Below are 26,571 nucleotides of genomic sequence, written 5' to 3' on the forward strand. Positions count from 1 at the left end.
CCTAAATGTCCAAATTGAGCACTGCTTGTCATTTTCCCTCCAAAATGTCATGTGATTTGTTAGTGTTACTAGGTCTCAGGTGTGCATAGGGAGCAGGTGTGTTCAATTTAGTAGTACAGCTCTCACACTCTCTCATACTGGTCACTGAAAGTTCCAACATGGCACCTCATGGCAAAGAACTCTCTGAGGATCTTAAAAGACGAATTGTTGCGCTACATGAAGATGGCCAAGGCTACAAGAAGATTGCCAACACCCTGAAACTGAGCTGCAGCACAGTGGCCAAGATTATCCAGCGTTTTAAAAGAGCAGGGTCCACTCAGAACAGACCTCGCGTTGGTCGTCCAAAGAAGCTGAGTGCACGTGCTCAGCGTCACATCCAACTGCTGTCTTTGAAAGATAGGTGCAGGAGTGCTGTCAGCATTGCTGCAGAGATTGAAAAGGTGGGGGGTCAGCCTGTCAGTGCTCAGACCATACGCCGCACACTACATCAAATTGGTCTGCATGGCTGTCACCCCAGAAGGAAGCCTCTTCTGAAGTCTCTACACAAGAAAGCCTGCAAACAGTTTGCTGAAGACATGTCAACAAAGGACATGGATTACTGGAACCATGTCCTATGGTCTGATGAGACCAAGATTAATTTGTTTGGTTCAGATGGTCTCAAGCATGTGTGGCGGCAATCAGGTGAGGAGTACAAAGATAAGTGCGTCATGCCTACAGTCAAGCATGGTGGTGGGAATGCCATGGTCTGGGGCTGCATGAGTGCAGCAGGTGTTGGGGAGTTACATTTCATTGAGGGACACATGAACTCCAATATGTACTGTGAAATACTGAAGCAGAGCATGATCCCCTCCCTCCGGAAACTGGGTCGCAGGGCAGTGTTCCAGCATGATAATGACCCCAAACACACCTCTAAGACGACCACTGCTTTACTGAAGAGGCTGAGGGTAAAGGTGATGGACTGGCCAAGCATGTCTCCAGACCTAAACCCAAAAGAACATCTTTGGGGCATCCTCAAGCGGAAGGTGGAGGAGCGCAAAGTCTCGAATATCCGCCAGCTCCGTGATGTCGTCATGGAGGAGTGGAAAAGCATTCCAGTGGCAACCTGTGAAGCTCTGGTAAACTCCATGCCCAGGAAAGTTAAGGCAGTTCTGGGAAATAATGGTGGCCACACAAAATATTGACACTTCAGGAACTTTCACTAAGGGGTGTACTCACTTTTGTTGCCGGTGGTTTAGACATTAATGGCTGTATATTGAGTTATTTTGAGGGAAGAATAAATTTACACTGTTATATAAGCTGCACACAGACTACTTTTCATTGTGTCAAAGTGTCATTTTGTCAGTGTTGTCCCATGAAAAGATATACTTAAATATCTGCAGAAATGTGAGGGGTGTACTCACTTTTGTGATACACTGTATATATGTATATTTAATATGCTGTCATGGTATAATCAGCCATAACATTAAAACCACCTCCTTGTTTCTACACTCACTGTCCATGTTATCAGCTACACCTACCATATAGAAGCACTTTGTAGTTCTACAATTAATGACTGTCGTCCATCTGTTTCTCAGAATGCTTTGTTAGCCCCCTTTTATGCTATGATTTTGGTTGGTGGACTATTCTCTGTCCAGCAGGGACAACACCTAAATATTACCTGCTCTGTAGTGGTCCTGGGAGAGTCCTGACCATTGAAGAACAGCATAAAAGGGGGCTAACAAAGCATGCAGAGAAACAGATGGACTACAGTCAGTAATTGTAGAACTACAAAGTGCTTCTATATGGTAAGTGGAGCTGATAAAATGGACAGTAAGTGTAGAAACGAGGAGGTGGTTTTAATGTTATGATCAGTGTATGTACTTTATTATTGAAGTTCAGTAGACAAGCAATTAAGAATTTTATTGTACGATGGAACTGCTGTTTATAATTAAAAATATGATTAAAATGAACCAATCAGTGAGAACAAACTTTGGAAACTCCCTCAATCTCTCTCGGGCTCTGATCCAGTAGCGAGTGTTCACTCTGACTAGTCTGTTCATGTGAATTTTTCACTCTGGGCCTTCAGCTAGTCTCTTCATGTGAATTCCTCCGCCCCTTTCACACGAGGGGCACCCTTCCCCTTTACATCACCCAGCCGTCGTATTGACAGAAGGGGTGTGGGGTGGAGGATGAGGTAATTCGTTGGCCTCTCTGTACTACACAAATGAGATGCAACTTAATTCACTCCCAGTTCACCCAGTGTCTTTCTCTCAGTGGCTCTTTTCCCCTTCCCATCTTTGATTTCTCTGACAGCATTCACTACCGTTTCCGACTTCCCATTTGTCTCCTTGCTGTTTTTAAAAGAACGTGATTGGACATTTATCCTGACGGGGCTGTGCTGAAATCTTAATTTGATCAGTTCTGCATGGTTGCCTGTTGTTTACAGACTGAAATTTGGCAAGGCACGTCAACACAGATTCAACCAACCGAAGAATCAGTCAATAACATACGGTGGAAGTAAAACTTACAGTTTTACTTACATAGGTTGTAACCGTTCTGCTGGAGAGGTGAAACTAACTACTTCAAGTGGTCTAAGAGTTTAAAATCCACTAGGCTGCCCAAGCACTATAGTTTGTGTGTTTGTTTTATTCCATTTTATTAATGAATTTATTCTGTAATAATTTTTTGGGTGACGTATGTACTAGGCAAGCATGATGATTTCGGTAACCCAGATTTGGGCTGGTCAGGAACACGATTGGCCTGTTGTCCTGATAGGGGTGGGATATTAAAAGCCGGATAGGGACTCTCTCATAACTAATGCAATTACGGCCTCTGCTGGCTGATTGATGGCGCCTGCACAGAGATGGGAAAGAGTGCTGTCAGGGTGTCGGAGAGGCCTTTTTCCCCCCAATCCAGTAGTATCCAATTACCCAGATGTATCTCCACTACTGCTGCAGACACCTACCCTGCACCTAATGCACACCCCCTCCGATTCGTTCAGTAGCCAACCACTTCTTTTCACCTGCACGATGCTGGTTCTCGCAGGGATTAGTATCAGATACGGAAAGTCATGCACTGATCTCTGTTACTGCTGTCTTTGTGCAGGCACCATTGACTCTTATAGTTTCAAAAATCCATTATTAATTACTAGGGATGTAACGATGCATTCTACCCACGATGCGATACGGTTCACGATACTGGGTTCACGATACGTTGAATGAAATTGAAGGCAAATTATGACAAAGTTTCCTTTTATAATTTCTCTTAAAAAAATACTGTATTTGTGCTTACCTTTTGATTATCTAAATAATGAATGCCCTTTTATTTCTGAGGTAGGTACAAACTATGCCAAATAATGCTTATTGTGTAAAAAAAAACTAATGAAATTTTAAAACAAATCCAACATTACATAAATAAATAAATAATAAATGAATAATACAAATAAAGAAAGTATCCTCACATAAATACATTTTGCTGGAAAATTCTGAACCTGGCAACCCTGTAGTGATGTCAACCAGGCGAGGTGAATGGCGCCAGTGCCTTCTGCTGTTTAAAGTGAATATTGATTAATTAAATTAATAACCGATTCGAATCATGGCACATGTGCATCGATTTGTAACTGTCTTGTGGTGCATTGTTACGTCCATAGTAATTACATTTAATGTAAACTTTTCTTCAATAAAAATAAACGTTAAAGAAACAGTCTGTTTACTGCACTGCTTTAGTTGAAGAACCACCTATTGATCTAATAAACGAACTGTCTCATGTTTTTTTCCTCAGCTCTCGAATGCACCTAAAAGAAAGCATAGAAGCATATTACAGCCTTCCGATTCATTGACTTTGCCTTTCTTTCTGATTTTATGGTGGCTTTGTGAGCATGACCCTTTCACCCCATGGTTGCTGAATTGGCTTGCTGTCTTGGTAAGAGAACCTGGGATGTTGATGCTTTTGCGAAGGTTATTCACTGTCAGAAGTGATGTGAGGTAGTGAAGTGGAGTGTGAGACGTTCTCTGTCGAAGCATCTATCACAAACAGCTGCAGATCGTTTATAAAATATCATTATTGGTGTCATGAGCTCAGCTTTAGGTCATTCTGGCTAATGGTCTGATTGATTCTGTTTAACAGTCAATCCATGTGCACTTTAAAGTCATTAAGGGACAGTGGTAGCCTAGTGGGTAGAGCTGTGGGTTACCTACTGGAATGTTGTGGGTTTAAATCTCTGCCTTGCCATGCAGCCATTGTTGGTTATTATTAATTTTTTACATTTACGGCATTTAGGTGGTGCTTTCATCCAAAGTGGTTTACAATTATGACTAAATACAATTTAAGCAATTGAGGGTTAAGGGGCTCAACACTGGCTGATTATTAGTCCAGTACCTTAACTGCTGAGCTACCATCACTTCAGTTTGCACTCCAGAACTGCCAATGCAAATTAATTTATGGTTAAACCTGAAGATTGGGTAAATCATGGGTGGTGATTGTCCTGGTGTTCACCAAACCACTTTTGAAGTATTAGCAGTGTTCAGATCATAGTACTTAGTACATTTTGTACTCTTTACACCAGATTATGTCCTATGATACAAAATATTTCGAAATTGAAGCCCTGTCATGAATTTAAGCTCCAAGAAGTTAATGTTGTAGAGTTTTTGTAGAGCCTGGATCATCAAGGAGTTCATTTAGCTGTACTTTTGGGCTAACCAGCCCAGCAAGTTCATTTGAGTCTGAAAACAAAATGCTTTACGTTGTAAGACAGTGTGAGTGTTTATTCCCCATAACAGCTTCCTTCTGTAACATCCAAGCACTGAAATGCTGTAGTTATGTGAAGGCAGTTATCATGTGTGGAGGTTTTTCTGCTTCTTACACTTTCTTTCTCTCTGATCTTTCTCTGTTAGATTCATCCAAGTCTCAAGAGCTAAACATGAATACAGAAAACAGTGAGGAGACAAACATTCCTCCAGAAAAGGATCCCGCCACCCCTGTTAAAAAGCACGCTTCCCGCCGGTCAGTCACTGCGAGACCAGATGTCATTCCAAAGTCACCTGCCTCACCGGCAACACCCAGTCCACTAAATAAAAAAGGTAATGTGCATTCTGTCTGTTCTAGATGTTGTTGTTTGCAATGGTGGTTCTTAACGTGGGGTCAGGGGACCCCTCAGGCTCATGACTTTACAGGGACCCGCATTTTTTCTGAATTTTCTGAACTAGAGGGAGTGCTGAAATCTGACTATTGACTAATACGATAAAACACTAGGCAGAGCATACTAGGGATGTAACAATGCACCACAAGGCAGTTAAAAATCGATTCACTTTAAACAGCAGAGGGCACTGGCGCTATACACCTCGCCTGGTTTACGTCCCTACAGGGTTGCCAGGTTCTGAATTTTCCAGCTAAATTTATTTATATGAGGGATACTTTCTTTATTTGTATTATTCCTTTATGTATTTAATGTGGGATTTGTTTTAAATTTTAAAAATTTAAAGGAAAATGTGCAGCATTGTTTTGCATAGTTTGTACTTACCTCAGAAATAAAAAGGCATTCATTATTTAGATAAATAAAAGATAAGCACAAATACAGTATTTTATTTTTATAAGAGAAATAATAAAAGTTTTACAAAATCGGGAAAAATCGTATCATGAACCGCATCGCGTTGTGGGTAGAGTGTATCGTTACATCCCTCGTACATACATCACTCATCTACTGCTTGTAAACAGCCAGAATAGCAATTATAGTAAAATCTCCAATTATGTTGTTTGAGTTCCATCATTTTCTAATTGATGGTGGTTTTTGTTAATAAAAATAGGGAAAAAAATTAAATTATTGTAATTTTATGCAACTTTATGATGTTATGAAGTAAAAATATTAAAAACCCATAAAAATACAAATCCCCTAAAACATTAAAAAGTGCAAAATTACATAAAATAAATGTTAAAATATATACAATAATGTCATATATAGAATAATTTAAAATTTTAAACATTTTTAAATATTGTCTTATTTACAATATGGTCGGCACCCTTGTGGGCAGCATTGGTTCGTTGCAGTTTATTCAAACTTGTGTTTGAAAACTTTCCCCTATTAGTACAAATTTTTTTTTACATTAACAAATTAAAATGTATTCATTTATTAACAACAGTAAAAATTTTTAAAATATCAAACAGCTTATTGAGATCCCTTGGCCTGAGAATTGGCCCCATACTGTCCACTTTAAATATCCCGGTAGGCCCCACCAAGCCCCCTCTGCCTGCTCCCTGGACTCTGAGGAAACCGAATGTAATACTTAATGTAACAAAGTCCTCAAAACAGATTATGTCACCACTTGATTACTTATCATTATACTACTCAATCAGACTCAGCTTTCCAAAACACAGCTTTATTTTTACAGACGGATCGAAAACAGAGACCCATGTGTGTGCAGCGTTTTTTACCAACGGCCACTGCAGCAGTATCCGTCTCCCTCATCATGCCTCAATATTTACAGCAGAGGCTCATGCGCTCCTCTTGGCCAGAAGACATAATTATTAGTCCCTATAAACACTGCGTGATTTGCTCTGACTCTAAATCCTGCATGCAAGCTCTTGAGTCCATGAGAACAGATCACCCAGTCATCCAAGAACTGCTTAAGAGCTTTACACCTGAGGAGTTTCCATTGTCTACTGCTGGATTCCCAGTCATAGTGGTATAGAAGGTAATGAGAAAGCAGATAGCTTGGCAAAGGAAGCGAAAAACAAAGAGATTGCTTGGAGATACATCCCAATAACTGATGCCTACCCACAAATCAAAGACTACTGCAGAATAAAATGGCAAGAAGATTGGTCCAGCAATTTCCAAAAACAAACGGCATGAAATAACTCCCAACATCAATGTTAAACACAACTGAGACTTCTTAAATAGGCAAGACCAGACAATTATAACCAGATGCCGAATTGGTCATACTGCCCTCACCCACCGACACCACCCTGTCAATTCTGTACTACAACCCTTACAATAAAACATATCTTGTTGGAATGTCCTATAATTTCTGCCATCAGAGACGACTTTTATAAGGTTGAGAACTTGTAAGTCTTGTTCGAGAGGATTCCTCCAATTAAAATTCTGAACTTTTTAGACAGACTTGATATAAAACAAATGATCTAAACAAATAATGATGTACAGTTTCCATATTTGTCTATGCCATAAATATAGCAAGTATGTTGCTGATATGACAATAAACCCAAACAACCAACCAACCAACAGCTTATCGTATTAGCTACATTATAGGGTTGCTTATATGGGTTTAAATATTTTTCGACATAAAAAATTTGGAGTCTTGGAACGAATTCATGACATCAGGTCCTGATAAACAAAAAACAAAATTGATAGGGGGGCACTTTCTTTTTTGCGTGATTGTGTGCATTTGTCTGAATGGTCTGATCCAAGGAACCATCAAAAACAGGTCTGTGATGAAAATAAGAAGCTGCTGGGACATGGATGACACTTTACAATCAAGTGAGCTTTACATTGCTCTGGGTTTGCTCGGGACTGCTGTGCAAGTCAGAAATTTGATCTCCTGCTATAAGCCAAGTTATAAGGTGCCCTTTTTGTAACTTGGGCTTCTCCATTACGTACCAGCCTTTAAGGGTAATGGTCTGTAGGTGCTCTTCCTGTTTAGTGTATAAAAGAATTTCCATCCAGTCGCTTTATAAGCACATCCACATATGTGGATACTGGTCCATTAAGGTGGACAATTGATTCTTTCAGACATGATGAATGCTAATGCAGGCTGGACCAAGCCTGGCACCAGCCAGTTCATAATCTGTGCCAGCCCTCGAAAAAGGGCAAGCAGTGAAGTTGGACCGGGCATCACATTTCACATTGCTTGTGCCAGCAGGAAGGATTTAGCTGTGCCCCGTGGTTCTGTCATGCTCGTAGATAAGCTGGGTGTTTTTAAACCAAACAAACACAAACAACATTGTCTAGGTTAGAAAAACAAATCTCATTTTTTGTCACATAATAGTGTGGGCATCAAAGTGTGACAGATAAGTCTGCTCTAGCATTTTTCCGTCCTTTTTCTCTTGGATGGCATAACGTACGTCAGTGCAGCAGAGCTTGTGTTTATGCAAATGTGTAAAACACCAACAAATCCAATTAGACAACCAGGCAAGTGTTTCATTTTTAATTTGTCATTAAAAATATAATATAAACCTCATACAAGATTTATATGGACATGACAATTCTAGGGAAATCATGAAATATTTATTTTGTTTTCCAGACATTCAGAAAAGTTGTAACATTAAATTTTTTTATTTTTTTTTAATGAATTTTATTTTTATTTCATAAAATGTATTTTATGTAATTTATTTTTTATATATTTTATATATTTAATATTTTATTGTTATATATTTTATTTTTATATATTTATTATTTATATATTTCATATATCTAATATTTATATATATGTTATATATTTTATTTTTTATATATTTTTATAGATTTTATTTTTTATATATTTTTATATATTTTATATTTTATTTTTATATTTTTATTTTTATATATTTCATATATTTAATATTTTATTTTTGTATATTTTATTTTTATATATTTATTTTTATATATTTCATATATTTAATATTTTATTTTTTATATATTTATTTTTATATATTTCATATATCTAATATTTTATTTATATATGTTATATATTTTATTTTGTATATATTTTTATATATATATATTTTTTTATTATATTTTTATATATTTTATATATTTAATATTTTATTTTTATTTATTAATTTTTATATATTTCATATATTTAATATTTTATTTTTATAAATTTTATATATATATATATATATATATATATATATATATATATTTATATATATATTTATAGATTTTATTTCTTATATATTTTTATATATTTTATATTTTATTTTTATTATTTTTTATATAATTTATTTTTATATATTTTATATATTTCATTTTTTAATATTTAATTATATTTTTCAGACCTTGAAACGACTTCTATTTCTTTTGTTTTTAAATTGTACACTAATGCTCATAATTGCTCCAAATGCAAAATAAAATTGTTGCGGAATTAGTTTAGATTAAATAATAAAACATTTATGCATTTGCTGTGCTTGGTCAATACTATCACAATTTATAATTAACACCAGCTTTTATTCATTTACCTTGTTAGCCATTACTAGCACAATTACAAAACAGTTGGGACAGTATGAAAAAATGTACATAAAAACAGACAGCATTGCTTTGCAAACCCTGTGGTGCATGTCACAGTGCATCATGCCCATATGGTCAGTTTCCGGTTTACCTGCAGAGTGAACATGCTGCTCTGCTCTTGTGATCCCAGAGTCCTGCTGACGTTTCACTCCTGGTTTTGGATTTTTTGATGGTTGCTATGGAAACAGGGATGACCTGGATAAAATAGCTGTAATGCATGAAATTATCCCTGTACTGGCTGCTATTTAGTCTTATGATTTACATGCTGCTGTTTTGTTTTTAGGCTGGTACTAATGATATTAAACACTTCTCTACTAAAATACTCTGTTATTGCTAGGGATTGCATCATTAGTCTCTCATGAAGTTTCTCCACCTTAAAATAAAACAAAATCTAATTATAATAATGTAATGATAAGAGTGTCACAGTTTGTTCAGAAACATGCACACCAGTAGCCCGCTGGAGGTCACTTTGTAGGGCTTTGGCAGTACTCCTCCAGTCCGGCTGCTGGGTTGATGCCCTTCTACGACCCTGTCCTGCTCATCTCGTGTAACGTCCTGTGTCCTGGTATCTCCTCCATGCTCTTGAGACTGTGCTTGGAGACACAGCAAATCTTCTTGCGACAGCACATATGGACGTGCCATCCTGGAGGAGCTGTACTACCTGTGCAACCTAAAAGGGCTGCAGGGCTACCAGTAGTGACAAGAACAACTAGAGAAGAATCAGTCAGGAAGGATAAGGAGAGAGTATTTGTCTGTGGCCACCACTTGCAAAACCATTTCCTTTTTGGGGGTTGTCTTGCTGCTGCCTCTCCGGTGCACCTGTTGTCACTTTCATTTGCACCAAAGCAGGTGAACTTGATTCACAATCGCTCATGCTTCCTTATGCCTAGTTCACACTATACGATTTTTGCCCTGATTTTCGCTCGCCAACTGGTCGGCGCTAGATTTGCCGGCTCGGGAGCAACTCGGCGTTATGCTCGGCAATTCGAAACTTGGCTCTCAAGCGCTATGTGTGAACTACTCAACAACTCGATCCGAGCGGCTTGCCGAGCGCTGGCTTGCTAGATATCTGGATATGAGTTGGCCGACTGGCAATGAGTGCGGTGTTGAACAGCCAATGAGAACACAAGATACGGGGTGAGGGGAAACGCAGGGAAGGAGTGTAAAAGGGTGGGACAGGGACACACACTAAAGTTTTACAGTATCTCTGACCTTATCGTTCTCTGCAAAACATAACACCAACATTGCATTGCAAAAAATATTTATTAACCTCCAACTCACTACAGAACAAACAATCCCTGCTGGCCACGTAGCTCAATCCACCCAGATTAATTTATTTTTCCTACTTGCTTTTACGCGGCACATCAGCGCACAAACTTTGATCGCTCGCTACTTGTTGATGTGCATTTTTGGACGTGGTATCATTAAACCTTCGTCACTTCTCACGTTTGTTTACGTTACAAAACGTAGTTTGGGAGACCAGAGAAGCTCACCTGCGATTCCAGTTGGTGATAGATGGTGTAGTGTGAAACCCCGTATCGCCGATCAGTCGTGTAGTGTGAAAGCCACACCGACTTGAAAGACTCCCGATTACAAGAGATCCAGTTGTGTCGTGTGAACTGTACAGCGACCTGACGACTTGGAAAGTCGTGCAGTGTGAACTTGACATAACTGGGCAGATTGATATCCCTGAAGTTTAACTGACTGTGTGTTATACTGTGATTAAGTGTTCCCTTAATTTTTTGGAGCAGTGTATGTTGACAGGGCAGCTTTTTGTCAAGTTATGTCTAAAATGACAGCTGTACAGCAAAGTTTTTTTTTTCTTCCACTGCAGATATCCAAGTGCTAATTTAATACACGTTCCAGCATAAAAAATAAATAAACCCAAAGAAGCTGAGTTGAGAGCAAAGCTACAGTTGGCTCTCTCTTTCTTATCGAATTGACACTCACCGTCTTTGCGCATGCACCATTTCTGGGTTCAACCATTAAGAGCACTACAGTTCTAACCTCAATAGAAAAACTTTTTTAATGCTTTTATATTTACATTTTCGGCATTTAGCAGATGCTTTTATCCAGAGCGACTTACAGAAGTGCTTCCATAGTAAACATTACCTTACCTTAGTTTAAGCAGACAACAGTCCAAGAACAAATCTGCTGAAACCCTGATAGAACAGGGTTCTATCAGCTTAAGTGCTTAGTAAAGAGGTGGGTTTTTAATCTTTTTTTTTAAAGACAGCAAGAGACTCCGATGTTCGAACAGACAAGGGAAGCTCGTTCCACCACTTGGGTGCAAGTACACCTTGATGCTTGTCTTCCTCGAGTTCTGTGGAGGATCAAGTTGAGCGAGACTAGTGGCTCGGAGGTTGCGTGGTACAGAGTGGGGCTTTATTACAGAGCGAAGGTAGCTTGGGGCTGGTCCATTTTTGGCTTCGTAGGCGAGCATCAGTGTTTTAAACTGAATGCGTGTAGCTACAGGAAGCCAGTGAAGGGAACGCAGCAGTGGGGTGATGTGGCAGTGTTTAGGTTGGTTAAAAACCAGACAGGCAGCTGCATTTTGAATGAGCTGCAAGGGTTTAATAGTGGACATAGGAGCACCTGCCAGGAGGGAGTTGCAGTAGTCCAACCATGAGATTACAAGTGACTGGACCAGAATCTGAGTGACTTCCATGGAGAGAAATGGTCGAATCTTCGAAGGAGGAACCGGCACGATCTTGTCATGTTGGCTATATAAGGAGAGAAGGTCAGCTGGTTATCCAGGACGACACCAAGGCTTCTTACATTATCAGATGGTCTGATCTGGGATTAAATTGTTGAAATATTGAATGATGCCAACTATTAAATGTGAAAAAATCTCAAATAGGGAACGCTCAATAATCTCTTCATTCATGCTCAATAATCCAGGTACAAAAATCCACAAAGTTGAATCAGTTCATCTGGACACAGTGTTTAGTGTGGAGATTTTGTGAGCTCAGTAAAAGCTCATTAGCTCTGTGTTAGTGTATTTATTTACAAAATATTTAGTTAATTTGCATCCTGTCCCAGTGTAATGTTCAAACTCTCTCCCAAATGACTATAGCACGGTGCCTCAGTGGGTAGTACTGTCGCCTCACAGCGAGAAGGTCCTATTTTTGATTCCCAGGTGCGGGTAGGGCTGGGTATCGCCACTAATTTCCTGGATCGATTTGATTCGATTCACAAGGTCCCGATTCGATTCGATTTCCGATTCGATTCAATTCATTTCGATTCAACACAGTTAGGCATATTTGAGTTACATTAACAGGTTTTGTTTAAATATGTAAAGATGTTCAGAGAACGAATGTGATAATTGTACAAAGTACATAATAGTTTCATTATTAAAAATATTTGTGTATTTTGTTTACATAAATAATTAATCCACAACAGAAAACAGTAACATTCATTTTTTATTATTATTTTATTTGTCTGACACATTACAACAGTGTAAATGTAAATTAAGTGTAAGTGTAAATTACAACTGTGTTTCCCCTCGCTGTTTCACACATTGATTGAGAGCCGAGTTTTGATCGCAGAGCGAACACCGAGTTCCTCCCGAACCGTAAATCTACTCTAGCGCCGACCCGTCGCCGAGCGAAAATCAGGGCAAAAATTGTGTAGTGTGAACCAGGCATAACTTGAGCTTCTGCCATGCTGAACTGATGTGCAGGTCAGATCTCGTTGCGCAAAACAAACAGTGGCTGGTCACGCGAAATTAAAGGGGTAACAGATTTCCGTGTACACCGTAAAAAGGGGTGTATTTAAAAGATCGATCTCGCGTTTATATGAATCGATATTGGATCATTCAAATAAAGATCGATTCGAATCGAAAAATCGATTTTATAAACCCACCCCTAGAAGGGAGTGTTCCGGGTCCTTTCTGTATGGAAATTGCATGTTCTCCTCGTGTCTGTGTCGGTTTCCTTCAGGAGCTCTGTTTACCTCCCACAGTCCAAAGACATGCTGGTTAGGTGAATTGGAGGTACAAAATTGTCCATGACTGTGTTTGACATTAAAGACTTGAACTGATGAATCTGTAATGTGTAATTACCGTTCCTGTCATGAATGTAACCAAATCGTGTAAAACATGACGTTAAAATCATAATAAATAAATAAATAAATAGTGCTTGTAAGGAACTGTTTTCAACCAACATTGTTTACAATCTAGGTTTGGAAGGCTGATCTGGTCACAGCATTTATATTCTTATTAATATTTTAATTAATATAGATAGGATGCTATTAGGTTGTCATTTATTGCTTAACCATTAGATAATGACAGTCAGTCTTCAGTTCAATGAAGACAGTTTGTACTTTAGTGGTTAAGGTACTGGACTAATAATCAGAAGGTCATTGGTTCAAGCCTTACCATTGAGAGGTTGCTACTGTTGCTACTGGACCCTGGAACAAGGTCTTTAACCCTCAATTGCTCAGAATGTATACTGTCACAGTACTGTAAGTTGCTTTGGATTTAGGTGTCTGCTAAATGCTGAAAATGTAAATGAAATGGGCACATGTATGTATGTAAAATAACTAACACGTGTTTTTAAATCAGTACTTGAGCTTACCCCCGACAGGCATGTTCAGAGAGACTGTTATTGTTTTGATTGTGTAAGAATAGGGTGTGAATGATGCAGCTCTGGGAGAGGAGGCTGCCTGTTAGGTCCTGCTGCAGCTTTCCAAACACTGCAGATGTGGAGATGTGCCTCGCCTGAACAATAACGCCTCTCTATGCAGACTGAGAGAGGAAGTTCAAGTTCTTATACAGTGTCTTCAAGTATCTCCTGTCCTCTAAACATGTACAATATAGATGCTTTTATCCAAAGTGACTTACAGTTGTGACAGTATACAGTGGCAACCTTCTGATTGCTAGTCCAATACCTTAACCACTAAGCTACCACTGCCCTGCATGCTGGTAGTAGCATTATTTGATAGGGATTAATATTCACTTGTCAGGGGACCAGGGTTTGATCTGTGCCTCCAGTCGCTCTCTCCTCTTAGTGTCTGCTTGACCTTCCTGCAGGATTTATTTATAAGTCTCCGAAAACAGAAGGTGGATTGACTGCTCTAAATTTGTCCAGGAGTAAGTTTATAAGTGTGTGTACACTGATCAGCCATAACATTAAAACCACCTCCTTGTTTCTACACTCACTGTCCATTGTATCAGCTCCACTTACCATATAGAAGCACTTTGTAGTTCTACAATTACTAACTGTAGTCCATCTGTTTCTCTACATGCTTTTTAGCCTGCTTTTATGCTGTTCTTCAATGGTCAGGACTTCCCCTGGACCACTACAGAGTAGGCATTATGTGTGTGACTGTGTCCACTCTATTAGACACTCCTACCTAGTTGGTTCACCTTGTAAATGTAAAATCAGAGACGATCGCTCATCTATTGCTGCTGTTTGAGTTGGTCATCTTCTAGACCTTCATCAGTGGTCACAGGATGCTGCCTACGGGGCGCTGTTGACTGGATATTTTTGGTTGGTGGACTATTCTCAGTCCAGCAGTGACAGTAAGGTGTTTAAAAACTCCATCAGCATTGCTGTGTTTTATCCACGCATACCAGCACAACACTCACTAACACACTACCACCATGTCAGTGTCACTGCAGTGCTGAGAATCATCCACCACCTAAATAATACCTACTCTGTAGTGGTCCTGTGGGGGTCCTGACCATTGAAGAACAGGGTGAAAGGGGGCTAACAAAGCATGCAGAGAAACAGATGGACTACAGTCAGTAATTGTAGATTATAAATGAATGATAATAAATAAATAATGAATCTTTTTGCCATATCACCTATAATCAAGGATAAGTTATCAAAGATGAATTAATTACTAATTTAAGGTTAATTTAGCCAAATCTCATCTCTCTCCTCTTCTCTCCATCACTCACTCATGTTTTCTGTCTGTTTAGATGCAGCCAAGGTGGAGGACAGACAAAAACAGGCCAAGGACAGAAGAGAACAGAAGGCTAAAGCTCTCGGTAAGTAAACAGGTTTTTGAAATGACACTACCATCTACTGGTAGGACCACTTTCTTATTGGTTTTAATAGCATGCAAGATGATAAGTGTATAAAATAAAATAAATGATGAATGATTGTTTTACTGTACGCACAAGGTGAAGCTAAAATCCACATCATCATCAATATGTTATAGTCATAAATATAATAAAATGCTTAAGTCATACAAATAGACACTTAGTGCTTAACAAGTTTGTTCATGCTATTTACACACAATATAATACGCACGCTTCATACAGCGCCCTAAACAAGAGCTTCGGTTCCAGAACGCTCATACTTCTGATAGTAAAGTTAAAATCTTATACCGCATGATGCATGTTTTGTGTTTGCTCGCTTGCTAATGGCTGTACACAAGCCAGCACTACACTGCTTTGCATGAATGACAGGCGATCTTGTCTTCTCTTGTTCACTCTCCTCCAGAACAGCGCAGCCATCTTCAAGGTAAGTTCTCCGACGAGCCTCTGTAGTGACGGTGGTGTGTGGTCCACAATCAAAATACCGATCTGTTCCATTCATCACTTTCCTCTCTGATGTTCTCTCAGTGTCTTTCATGCCATTTTGATGTTCCATTCTTCTCTGGAAAATAAAATTCATGATTATTTAAATCAATGGTTCCCAATTTTTTTTCTGTAGTGCCCCCCTTTTGGTGATCCCCCACACTCTGATACACACGTACATGTCTTTTGTCACGAATTGTCCATCTTATGCTAGCAGTGCTCTGTAGTGCCCCTCCCACACACACACACACACACACACACACACAATAGTTTCGCACCCCACGTTGGGAACCACTGACCTTAATATTACTGTACTGTGTAAAACACATCTTTCGTCTCCATTACTCATTTCATTTATTTATAGTTTTTTGGTTATAATTCAAGTGGATGCGGTTTATGTATGAATGTATTTTAAATATTGTAATTTAAAGATGTTACACCACCTTTGTTATTTAGTTTTGTTTATACTTTAAACAATCATAGATTGAAAGTGAATCAAGGCCTGCAACTGGATCAAACTTCATTGTTTGCTGTGTGACTTGATCTTTTATCTGATATCTTTTTTTCACTGCATCTGTTTAATCTGATAATCAACAGATGGCTCGGTGGGTAGCACTGTCTCCTGACAGCAAGAAGGTCCAGGGTTCGATCCCCAGGCGGGGGCGGTCCGGGTCCTTTCAGTGCAGAGTTTGCATGTTCTCCCCGTGTCTGCGTGGGTTTCCTTCGGGAGCTCCGGTTTCCTCCCACAGTCCAAAAACATGCAGTCAGGTTAATTGGAGACACTGAATTGCCCTATAGGTGAGTGTGTGTGTGTGCGTGCGTGCGTGCGTGCGTGCGTGCGTGCGTGCGTGCCTGCCCTGCGATGGACTGGCCCCCCCATGACCCTAACTGGATAAGAAAGTGAGTGAGTTTCATTATTGGACCCCTGAGTTGGGCAACAGAAAACTGCTTGCCCTATGATCTGAATCAAAGCCCTGAATCTGCCATGGTTATTCAGAGATTTCTGTTTGTTTGAAAAAGTAAAGATACGCGTTATACATTAAAACAACTTTATTTGGGATTTCTCTTGTATAAAAAATAAATAAATAAGAACCCAGTTTATCTCAGCAATAAGTGAATAATTATACAAGCAATTAAAGTGGTATAAAATTTAAATGGTAAGGCTTTTTGGTTTGGGTCAAGCATTGTTTGTCTTTTGTTCCAGCTACAATTTAAACCTTTCTAATCAATCAGTCATTCAGTTAATCCATTAATCAATCAATCAATTCATCAATCAGCACTTCAGACTCACATTCTTCACAGTAAATTTTAATAGTGTTTACATCATGTCCTCTGTGATCTGTGCTTCTCCACAAAGTGGTTTTCTGTCTTGATACATATATTTTACAAGCATTAGTGTAGGTGGATGAAAGTATAGACTGATACTCAAAAGACAGGTTTTAATGTTGCTAATGACAAATATTTTCTGACAAGTGTTCAGTGTCCTGAAACTGAAATGGGTAGTAAAATACAGGGTGAAATTCAAGAAAACACATTAAAGAATCATTTTATCATTTATAGATGACATTTAAGGATTTTGCTGTGTACTAGGTGTATCTTCTGTATATATTTTTGTACCTTTTTTAATGTATTTTATGTTTTTTTTTGGGAAGCTGCTCGAAAGTCCGAGTGGTTGGAGAAGGAGGAGCGAGCGAAGCAGTTACGGGAGCAGCAGTTACAGGAGCGCAGGAAGAGGCTTGAAGACCAGAGGCTGAAGGCCGAGCAGCGCAGGGCCGCTTTGGAGGAAAGGCAGAAACAAAAACTAGAGAAGAACAAGGTAAATCTGTTTTGACCAAGATGTTCAACAAATAATCCTAATGCGTATACTAGTCGTTGTAGATGTGTGGTCCATAATGTTGTGTTAGGGAGTGTGCATATTTTGGTTTTTTTTGTTGAAGTGTATGTTACAGCCATCAGTTACACACATCACTGAGGTAACATCATTGCAAAAATCACTATTGTTATTATTATTACTATTTTTTATAATACTTTGTGTTGTCTATAGGAGTATATCACTAGTATTGGTAGTTGTTGTTTGGTTATTGACAATATATGAATTGATAAAGTGTGCTCTTGTGCTTTCTGACGAATGTTTGTGAATAGGAGCGCTATGAGGCCGCCATTCATAGATCTCCTAAGAAGACTTGGGCTGAGATTCGGCAGCAGAGATGGTCTTGGGCTGGAGGCTTGAGTGCTAGTTCCAGCCAGAGTCAGAGTGAGTATTACGATTATCTCTACAGATGAAATTGCCTGCTTCATTTTGTCTTCTTTCATAATGTCAAAAGTGTGAAGATATAACCACTTTTTAATAGAATGCCTGTATTTGTCATATATACACGTACACCGATTAGGCATAACATTATGACCACCTTCCTAATATCGTGTTGGTCCCCCTTTTGCTGCCAAAACAGCCCTGCAACTGTGATGCACTGTGTATTCTGACATCTTTCTATCAGAACCAGCATTAACTTCTTCAGCAGTTTGAGCTACAGTAGCTCGTCTGTTGGATCGGACCACATGGCCCAGCCTTTACACCCCACGTGCATCAATGAGCCTTGGCCGCCCATGACGTTCCTTCCTTGGACCACTTTTGATAGATACTGACCACTGAAGACTGGGAACACCCCACAAGAGCTGCAGTTTTGGAGATGCTCTGACCCAGTCGTCTAGCCATCACAATTTGGCTCGTCAGACTCACTTAAATCCTTACGCTTGCTCTTTTTTCCTGCTTCTAACACATCAAGTTTGAGGATAAAATGTTCACTTGCTGCCTAATATATCCCACCCACTAACAGTTGCCGTGATGAAGAGATAATCAGTGTTATTCACTTCATCTGTCAGTGGTCATAATGTTATGCCTGATCGGTGTATACAGGTGTACAGTACAATGAAATTCTTTTCTCAGCTCATTTGAAAGCTAGGGTCAGAGTGCTGCCCCTGAAGTTGAGAGGGTTAAGGGCCTTGCTTCAGGGCCCAACAGTGGTTGCATGGCAGAGTTGGGATTCGAACTCTTAACCTTTCGATTGACAACTCAAAGCTGCATCCTCTTGCTATACTGTATGTTCAAACACCCCTCCAATTGATTGAGATTGGGTTCTAACAGGTTTATGTAATCATATAGACTGATCAGCCATAACATTAAAACCACCTCATTGTTTCTACACTCACTGTCCATTATATCAGCTCCACTTACCATATAGAAGCAATTACTGACTGTAGTCCATATATTTTTCTACATACTTTTTTACCTGCTTTCACCCTGTTCTTTAATGGTCAGGACCCCCACAGGACCACCACAGAGCAGGTATTATTTAGGTGGTGAATCATTCTCAGCACCGCTCTGACAATGACATGGTGGTGGTGTGTTAGTGTGTGTTGTGCTGGTATGAGTGGATCAGACACAGCAGCGCTGCTGGAGTTTTTAAATACTGTGTCCACTTACTGTCCACTCTATTAGACACTCCTACCTGGTTGGTCCACCTTGTAGATGTAAAGTCAGAGACGATCGCTCATCTATTGCTGCTGTTTGAGTTGGTCATCTTCTAGACCTTCATCAGTGGTCACAGGATGCTGCACACGGGGTGCTGTTGGCTGGATGTTTTTGGTTGGTGGACTATTCTCAGTCCAGCAGTGACAGTGAGGTGTTTAAAAACTCCATCAGCGCTGTTGTGTCTGATCCACTCATACCAGCACAACACACACTAACACACCACCACCATGTCAGCATCACTGCAGTGCTGAGAATGACCAACCACCCAAATAATACCTGCTCTGTATTGGTCCTGGAAGTCCTGACCATTGAAGAACAGCACGAAAGGGGGCTAACAAAGCATGCAGAGAAACAGATGGACTACAGTCAGTAATTGTAGAACTACAAAGTGTTTCTATATGGTAAGTGGAGCTGATAAAATGGACAGTGAGTGTAGAAACAAGGAGGTGGTTTTAATGTTATGGCTGAATTTGTAGTATTGGATGAGGATGATGATGCAGTAGTATTAATGTTTGATTATTGCATCCTTGTCATTATAATGTTTTAAATAGATTATAGAGTCTTTTGTTGCAGGTTTTCTAAACAGTCCTCATTTATAAATGCATTTGTAGCAGCTCTTCCGCACTGTTAAACCTCTGCAGTGTTCATCATTGTGTGCATGCGGTATTTGTTGGCTCTTACAGGCCGATGCTCAATATCTGCGGTCAACCTGCCCAAACATGTGGACTCTGTTCTAAACAAGCGCCTCTCCAAATCCTCCGCCACCCTCTGGAACTCCCCCAGCAGAAGTAAGACCCGCCCAGACCAGGTCCCTTCACCTCGTCGTCTCCGGTCTCCGGTTCCTCCCCTTTACGTTTTATGATTTTTCATTCTCCTTATTTGGGTCTCTTTTTGCCTCCGACCATCTACCTTCCCCCGACGATCACAAAATCACTTTCCCTGCCCGACCTGTCAACCTGATTTGGGTCTTAAGTCTCATAAAACCTGCATTCATATGCTGGTTTGAATGTATGAATCTCCTTCCTTCAGATGTGTTCCACTGAAGGATTTCACCCTGGTATTTCATTTTCTGAATGCTTCATTTTTGGTGGTGGCTGTTCTGTCTGCTTTTCTTTCTGGTTTTGTACCATGAATTTGTCTTGGTATTGTGCTTATGAGTTATCAGATGATTGTGACCTTATCTGGTGCATGTATACTTGTCCATAATGATAAAAAAAATCATTAATGTTTCAAAAAGTGCAACACAGGCAATGTAATTTAAAATTATTAAAATTACATTTTAAAATATGCCTTTTTTTTGCTACTTGTCAAGTAGGACAGTCTATCAGGGTCTGTGAGCGAAAAATCGGAATTTTATTTACAACCCCAAATCAGAAAAAGTTGGGACAGTATGGAAAATGCAAATAAAATAAAAAACACAGTGTTCCTTACATTTACTTTGCCTTTTATTTGATTGCAGACAGGACGAACCTGAGATATTTCATGTTTTGTCTGGTCAACTTCATTTCATTTATTAATAAACATCCATTCCTGCATTTCAGGACTGCAACACATTCCAATAAATGTTGGGACGGGGGCAATTTAGGGCTAGTAATGAGGTTTAAAAAAACTAAATAATGATTAGTGATTCCAAACAGGTGACTGGAAGTCCAAAAGCCAGGGTCTGTCATGGTATGGGGCTGTGTCAGTGCCCTTAGCAAAGGTCATTTACACTTCTGTGATGGCAGCATTAATGCAGAAAAGTACATTGAGATCTTTTAGCAACATATGCTGCCTTCAAGACGTCATCTTTTCCAGGGACGTCCATGCATTTTTCAACAAGACAATGCAAAACCACATGCTGCACACATTACAAAGGCATGGCTGCGGAAGAAGAGGGTGCGGGTACTGGACTGGCCTGCCTGCAGAGAATGTGTGGATAATTTTAAAACGAAATATGCGACAACGACGACCCCGTACTGTTGCACATCTTAAAATGTGTTTGCAGGAAGAATGAGACAAAATAAAAGCTGAAACACTAAATCACTTGGTATCCTCGGTGCCAAAACGTCTTTTAAGTGTGGTGAAAAGGAACAACATTACAAAGTGGTAAATGCTTTACTGTCCCAACTTTTTTTTTGAATGTGTTGCAGACCTTTTCCATGCCGTCCCAACTTTTTCTGATTTGGGGTTGTAGTTATAATAAATAACATTGTCTGCATAGCTAAGTAAAAATGTACTGCCACAGTGAGTTTTTACTTTTTGTTATCGGCCTTTCTCAACCGAGGTGTCGCCTGGCTTTGTCAGGGGTGCGGCCAAAAAATATTCTGACATTTAAGATCCCAAGAATTGATATACAAGCAGAGTATTAACCACCCCATCTTTTGTTATGGTGGCTCGGTGGGTGGCACTGTCGCCTCACAGCAAGAAGGTCCTGGCTTTGATTCCCAGGTAGAGCGGTCTGGGTCCTTTCTGTGTGGAGTTTGCATGTTCTCCCTGTGTCTGTGTGGGTTTCCTCCAGGAGCTCCGGTTTCCTCTCACAGTCCAAAGACATACAAGTGAGGTGAATTGGAGATACAAAATTGTCCATGACTGTGTTTGACATTAAACTTGAACCGATGAATCATGTGTAACCAGTAACTACCTGTCCTGTCATGAATGTAATCAAATTGTGCATGACAGCAATAGGGTCAGTGTGTCACTAGGTAAAGGCTGACCTAAATATCAGAACACTGATACATTATGAGAGTGTTCCAAAGTGTACGTTGTTAATTCATTTTCTGATCTTAAAGGGTGCCATGACAAAAAGAAAAGGTTGAGAAACGCTGGTCTTTCTAGATCACTGAACAAATAGCTTCTAATACGGTCATTACTTGATAAACTCATCATATTGAAGATGAACACTGTAGCTACATGTAGAGCCTCCTCTCTCAGGTAAATGTTAACAATGCTCCCCTGTTGCAGCTCGTAGACTGGAGCTGAGTCCATGGGAGAGCAGTATTGTGGACAGACTGATGACTCCCACCCTGTCTTTCCTGGCACGAAGTCGCAGTGCCGTTAGTGTGATAAGCAGCGGCAGAGATTCTCGTGAGTAATTAACTCCTACCTACCTAAAATCCTCTTTGCAATTTGAGATTGTACACTTAATATACCTATTAATAATCCGGTAACTGCAAAATAAATAAATCTGGATCTAAGATTTCAGACATCAGACCTCAGTTTATCAATGGTGTGTGTGTGCGCCAAAATCTGTGTGTAAGTTGTGCATGCAAACGTTAAAGCATAGTGTGGCGTTTATCAAAACAAATTGAACATTGCTGAACTGGCACTAAATGCTGGAGGAAACAGTCAGGTGATGATTTGGACACTCTTATCATATGTTGGGGGGGGCGGCACGGTGGCTAAGTGGGTAGCACTGTCGCCTCACAGGAAGAAGGTCCTGGGTTCGATCCCCAGGTGGGGCGGTCCGGGTCCTTTCTGTGTGGAGTTTGCATGTTCTCCCGTGTCCGCGTGGGTTTCCTCCGGGTGCTCCGGTTTCCTCCCACAGTCCAAAGACATGCAAGTGAGGTGAATCGGAGACACTTAATTGTCCAATAGGTACCTATCCGCTACGATGCATAAACCAGTGCATTGTAGTGCCGGTCCCAAGCCCGGATAAATAGGGAGGGTTGTGTCAGGAAGGGCATCCGGCGTTAAAACTGTTCCAAATCAATAATGCGGATCACGATCCGCCGGCGACCCCTAACGGGAGCAGCTGAGGAATTAGAGACCTGAGTCAGTCACTGGGGTTTGTACCGCTACTGTTTACAGTTACAGTGGCGTATTTGCTTTTGGCGTTTGATGGGGAATGTAATCACAGCCTCACATTCAGCAAACTCCTCTTAAATTCACAGGTACCTTTTTGCAATTGGAAACGGACAATAACACACCAGCAGCTACTGTTAATAAATTGACTCACAGGAGGTACAGTGGGTAGAACTGTCGCCTTACAGCAAGAAGGTCCTGGGTTAGATTCCAAGGTTGAGTGATCCAGGTCTGTGTGGAGTTTGCATGTTCTCCCCAGGTCTGCTCCAACAGTCCAAAGACGTGCAAGTGAGGTTAATTAGAGATACAGAATTGTCCATGACTGTTTGACATTAAACTTGATGTGAACTGATTAATCTTGTGTAACCAGTAACCTGTCCTGTCATGAATGTAACCAGAGTGTGTAAAACATGACGTTAAAATCCTAATAAATAAAAATGAATAAACTCATGACTCACAGTCGTAGCATCTGGAAATTAACAACATATTTTCTGTCAGAGGAGCAACTATTTACCAGTGTATAGGATGGGTAGAATAAATGTGCTGAACAGATTTTGAACGTTAAAGTAAATGTGGTGTGTGTGTACAACCTTTCAGAATCTCCTCAATGTCCTCGTTCAGCCTCAGCAAGTCCTCTCGCAGTGTGCTCCCACCGACCCCACCGATGCTCAGAACGCTGGAGGGTCACAACCAGTACACCAGACATTACTCAGCGTCGCCGAGACTCCGCCCATGTATGTCATACTCACTTCTTAATAGGGATGTAACGATGCACCACAAGACACAAAAATTCCACGATTCAAATAGATTTGACATGTATAATAAATCGATATTTACTTTCGCCTGGTTGACGTCACTGGCGCTATATGCCTGGTTGCCAAATTGGGCTTAATTCAAAATTGTTTTGCATAGTTTGTACCTACCTCAGAAATAAAAGGACATTCATTATTTAGATAAATAAAAGATAATCACAAACACAGTATTTTATATAATAATAATTTATTAATAATAAAAGGAAACTTCATAATTTGTCTTTAATTTCAGTTTAAAAAATCTGGAAAAAATCGTATTGTGAACCCAGTATCGTGAAACGCATCGCATCATGGGTAGAGTGCATCGTTACATCCCTACTTCTTAACTATCACGCACCACTGCATGTCCAACATAATTGTTTTTTTTTTCATTTATTTCTTAATTCATGCTGCGCTCTGTTAATTTTTGAAAGATTGATAAGAAAAAGAAAGAGAAGAAAGACAAGGAGCGGGACAATAAGAAGGAAAAAAGTGCCCTCACCAAAGAGAACGTGCTCAAGAAGAGACAGTCACTGCCAGCGATGAAAATCAGCCGTGAGCCCAGGTAACCCCTACTGATCATTATTTACTGATTTTTATTTGACAGCTTGTCTCCTCCTGCAGTAAAACACTTAGCAGTGTAAGAAACAATGATTTTAATATAATGCTTTTTTTTTTTTTTTTTTTTTTTTTTATCCCTGCCCCCCTTCCTCCACACCTCTTCAGTCCTGCTGCATTGTTAAAACAGCGAGCTTCCTCACCCAGACCCATATCAGGTCGTGCCAGTCCCAGCACCCCGAAATCTCAACCCGTGAGGGCACGGACGCCAGTCCGAGTCAGGACGCCAACCAAAGTTTCCACTGCTGTAGAACCAACTAGAGATTCTAACAGTAAGTCTGACACACAAAGAGCATTTTTATTATCTGAATATATTCATCAGGTGTATACATGTGTGTAACTATTAGTACAGTGGTGCCTTAAAACTCAGTCAGTTGGTTCTAGGTTGAGTTTAAAAGACGTTGAGTTTTAAGGTATTTTTTCCCATAAGGATGTATGGGAAATCTGTTGATGTGTTCCATATAGTTTAGGGTAATGTAAAATAATAGTGTTGTACCAGTGCTGAACTTGGTTACTGTACTTGACCACTAAGCATACTGAAACGGGGTGGATTGATGGGGCGGGTTTAAGGTAAACATCTAGTTTAAGGGTACAAATTTCTTGACGAAGGGTGATTTTTGCTATTGATGCTGGGCTTGTCTAAATTACCAAAGGCTAGCAAAGTAAATACACAATACGTCAGAATACTGTAGTTTTTCCATGCCAGATTAGGAGGAGGTGGGAGGAAGTCTGTTGTTCTTGGAAGTCCTGTCTTGTCCCATTGTGTCACCAACACAAGCGCCGTAAAAACTGATATGCCAACAGGTTTCTCATGTGGCTAGGAGGAGGAGCCGTGTGTTAATTTGGGGCTCCCTTGGACATAATGTTAGGTTAGATAACAACCTGTAATCTTAATCTATGGATGACATTAAAATGGGCTTTGCCATCAACATTGGCGTAATGTCTGACCCTGGGCCAAACAGTCAAGAGCAAATACTTAATAGAAGAGCATTCATGACTGACCTTTTATTGACTGAATGGGCACAAATTCCCACAGATACACCCCCATATCTTGTTGCAAGCTTTGTGTTTAGGGTGGTTCCGATGGTTTTGTAATAGGATGCTTGAAAAGCTCACGGTCAGGTGACCATGGTGATTCTTTACTCCTTGGACTTTCTGCCCCCCTTTACTCTCAATGTAGTCATTTCCAAATCCCAAATGTGAATCTGCTCCAACTTGCACAACCCTGATCTGATCAAGGAAAGCCAGATCATCATATGCTTCCTTTGACGTGTGTCCAATCTGCAGATCACATATTACCATGGAAGCATATAGAGATCGTCCAACCTTCCCGTTCTCAAACAGCCAGATTGGTAGCTCTGCTGAGATTCAAACATTAGAGTAAAACAGTCCACACTGGTGTACTGTAATGTTAGACCGCTGCGCCACTTGCGTGCCCCTTTGTCAGATTCTTAATGTACCAAGAGATTTAAGTGAGGTCGACTTGTCTGGATTTTTATATACATATATCTGGGCACAACACTTAAAACAAGGCTACAAATATACTAATTTAACACTGACAATAGATTTTTATGCAACTTTGTTAATAAACATCACATTTCTGACACTTCCTTTTTCCTCTCAATCATCCAGCTTCCTCTCCTGTCCCCTCAGTTGTTGTGAGTACCCCCGACACACCCCCTCGTACGAACGCACCAGTCGTGGCTGCTTCCCCTGTTCCCTCGGTCCCTGAGCAGCAGCAGCCGAATTCCAGCATTCCACAAGCGTCTCCTGCTCCCTCCCCTGCCAAGCCCATGGCCGGCACCACTGATCCAGAGGAAGCTGCGCGCCTCCTGACTGAGAGGAGACGACAGGCCAGAGAACAGAGGGAGCGAGAGGAGCAGGAGCGGAGGGAGCAGGAGGAGAAAGAGAGGTCAGCATGTCTTAACAGAAACAGGATTAAATGATGTGGCCAGTTTCTCGTGACTTAACATTAAATGTTATAAGCATTTTAATGAGACACGTGAATCAGAAAATTAAGATTAACAAAGCAGCAGTGCTACAACAACAAGGAAAAATCTTTAATCATTGATGTCAGCATGTGTTTCCCGATATGTGAGCTAATATACTACTATATTAAAATTATATC

General features: G+C 40.1%; 1 protein-coding gene across 6 annotated transcripts in view; it reads left to right on the forward strand.

Moving 5' to 3' along the window:
- Window positions 1-26,571, forward strand: part of map7d1a (MAP7 domain containing 1a) — a 65,650-nt gene that overhangs the window by 27,559 nt on the left and 11,520 nt on the right. Inside the window, exons 3-13 of one of the 6 annotated variants that reach the window (XM_062991376.1) lie at window positions 4,872-5,057; window positions 15,120-15,188; window positions 15,646-15,666; window positions 17,375-17,538; window positions 17,865-17,976; window positions 19,935-20,039; window positions 22,195-22,317; window positions 23,632-23,768; window positions 24,260-24,390; window positions 24,552-24,715; window positions 26,076-26,355. In XM_062991376.1, the coding sequence (XP_062847446.1) occupies window positions 4,872-5,057; window positions 15,120-15,188; window positions 15,646-15,666; window positions 17,375-17,538; window positions 17,865-17,976; window positions 19,935-20,039; window positions 22,195-22,317; window positions 23,632-23,768; window positions 24,260-24,390; window positions 24,552-24,715; window positions 26,076-26,355 (1,492 nt within the window). Of the gene's footprint in view, window positions 1-4,871; window positions 5,058-15,119; window positions 15,189-15,645; window positions 15,667-17,374; window positions 17,539-17,864; window positions 17,977-19,934; window positions 20,040-22,194; window positions 22,318-23,631; window positions 23,769-24,259; window positions 24,391-24,551; window positions 24,716-26,075; window positions 26,356-26,571 lie in introns of those variants that run through there. The other 5 variants (XM_062991378.1, XM_062991381.1, XM_062991379.1 and 2 more) reach the window with 5 other exon arrangements.

This window comes from Trichomycterus rosablanca, chromosome 3 (genome assembly GCF_030014385.1).
Source record: "Trichomycterus rosablanca isolate fTriRos1 chromosome 3, fTriRos1.hap1, whole genome shotgun sequence".
NCBI lineage: Eukaryota > Metazoa > Chordata > Actinopteri > Siluriformes > Trichomycteridae > Trichomycterus > Trichomycterus rosablanca.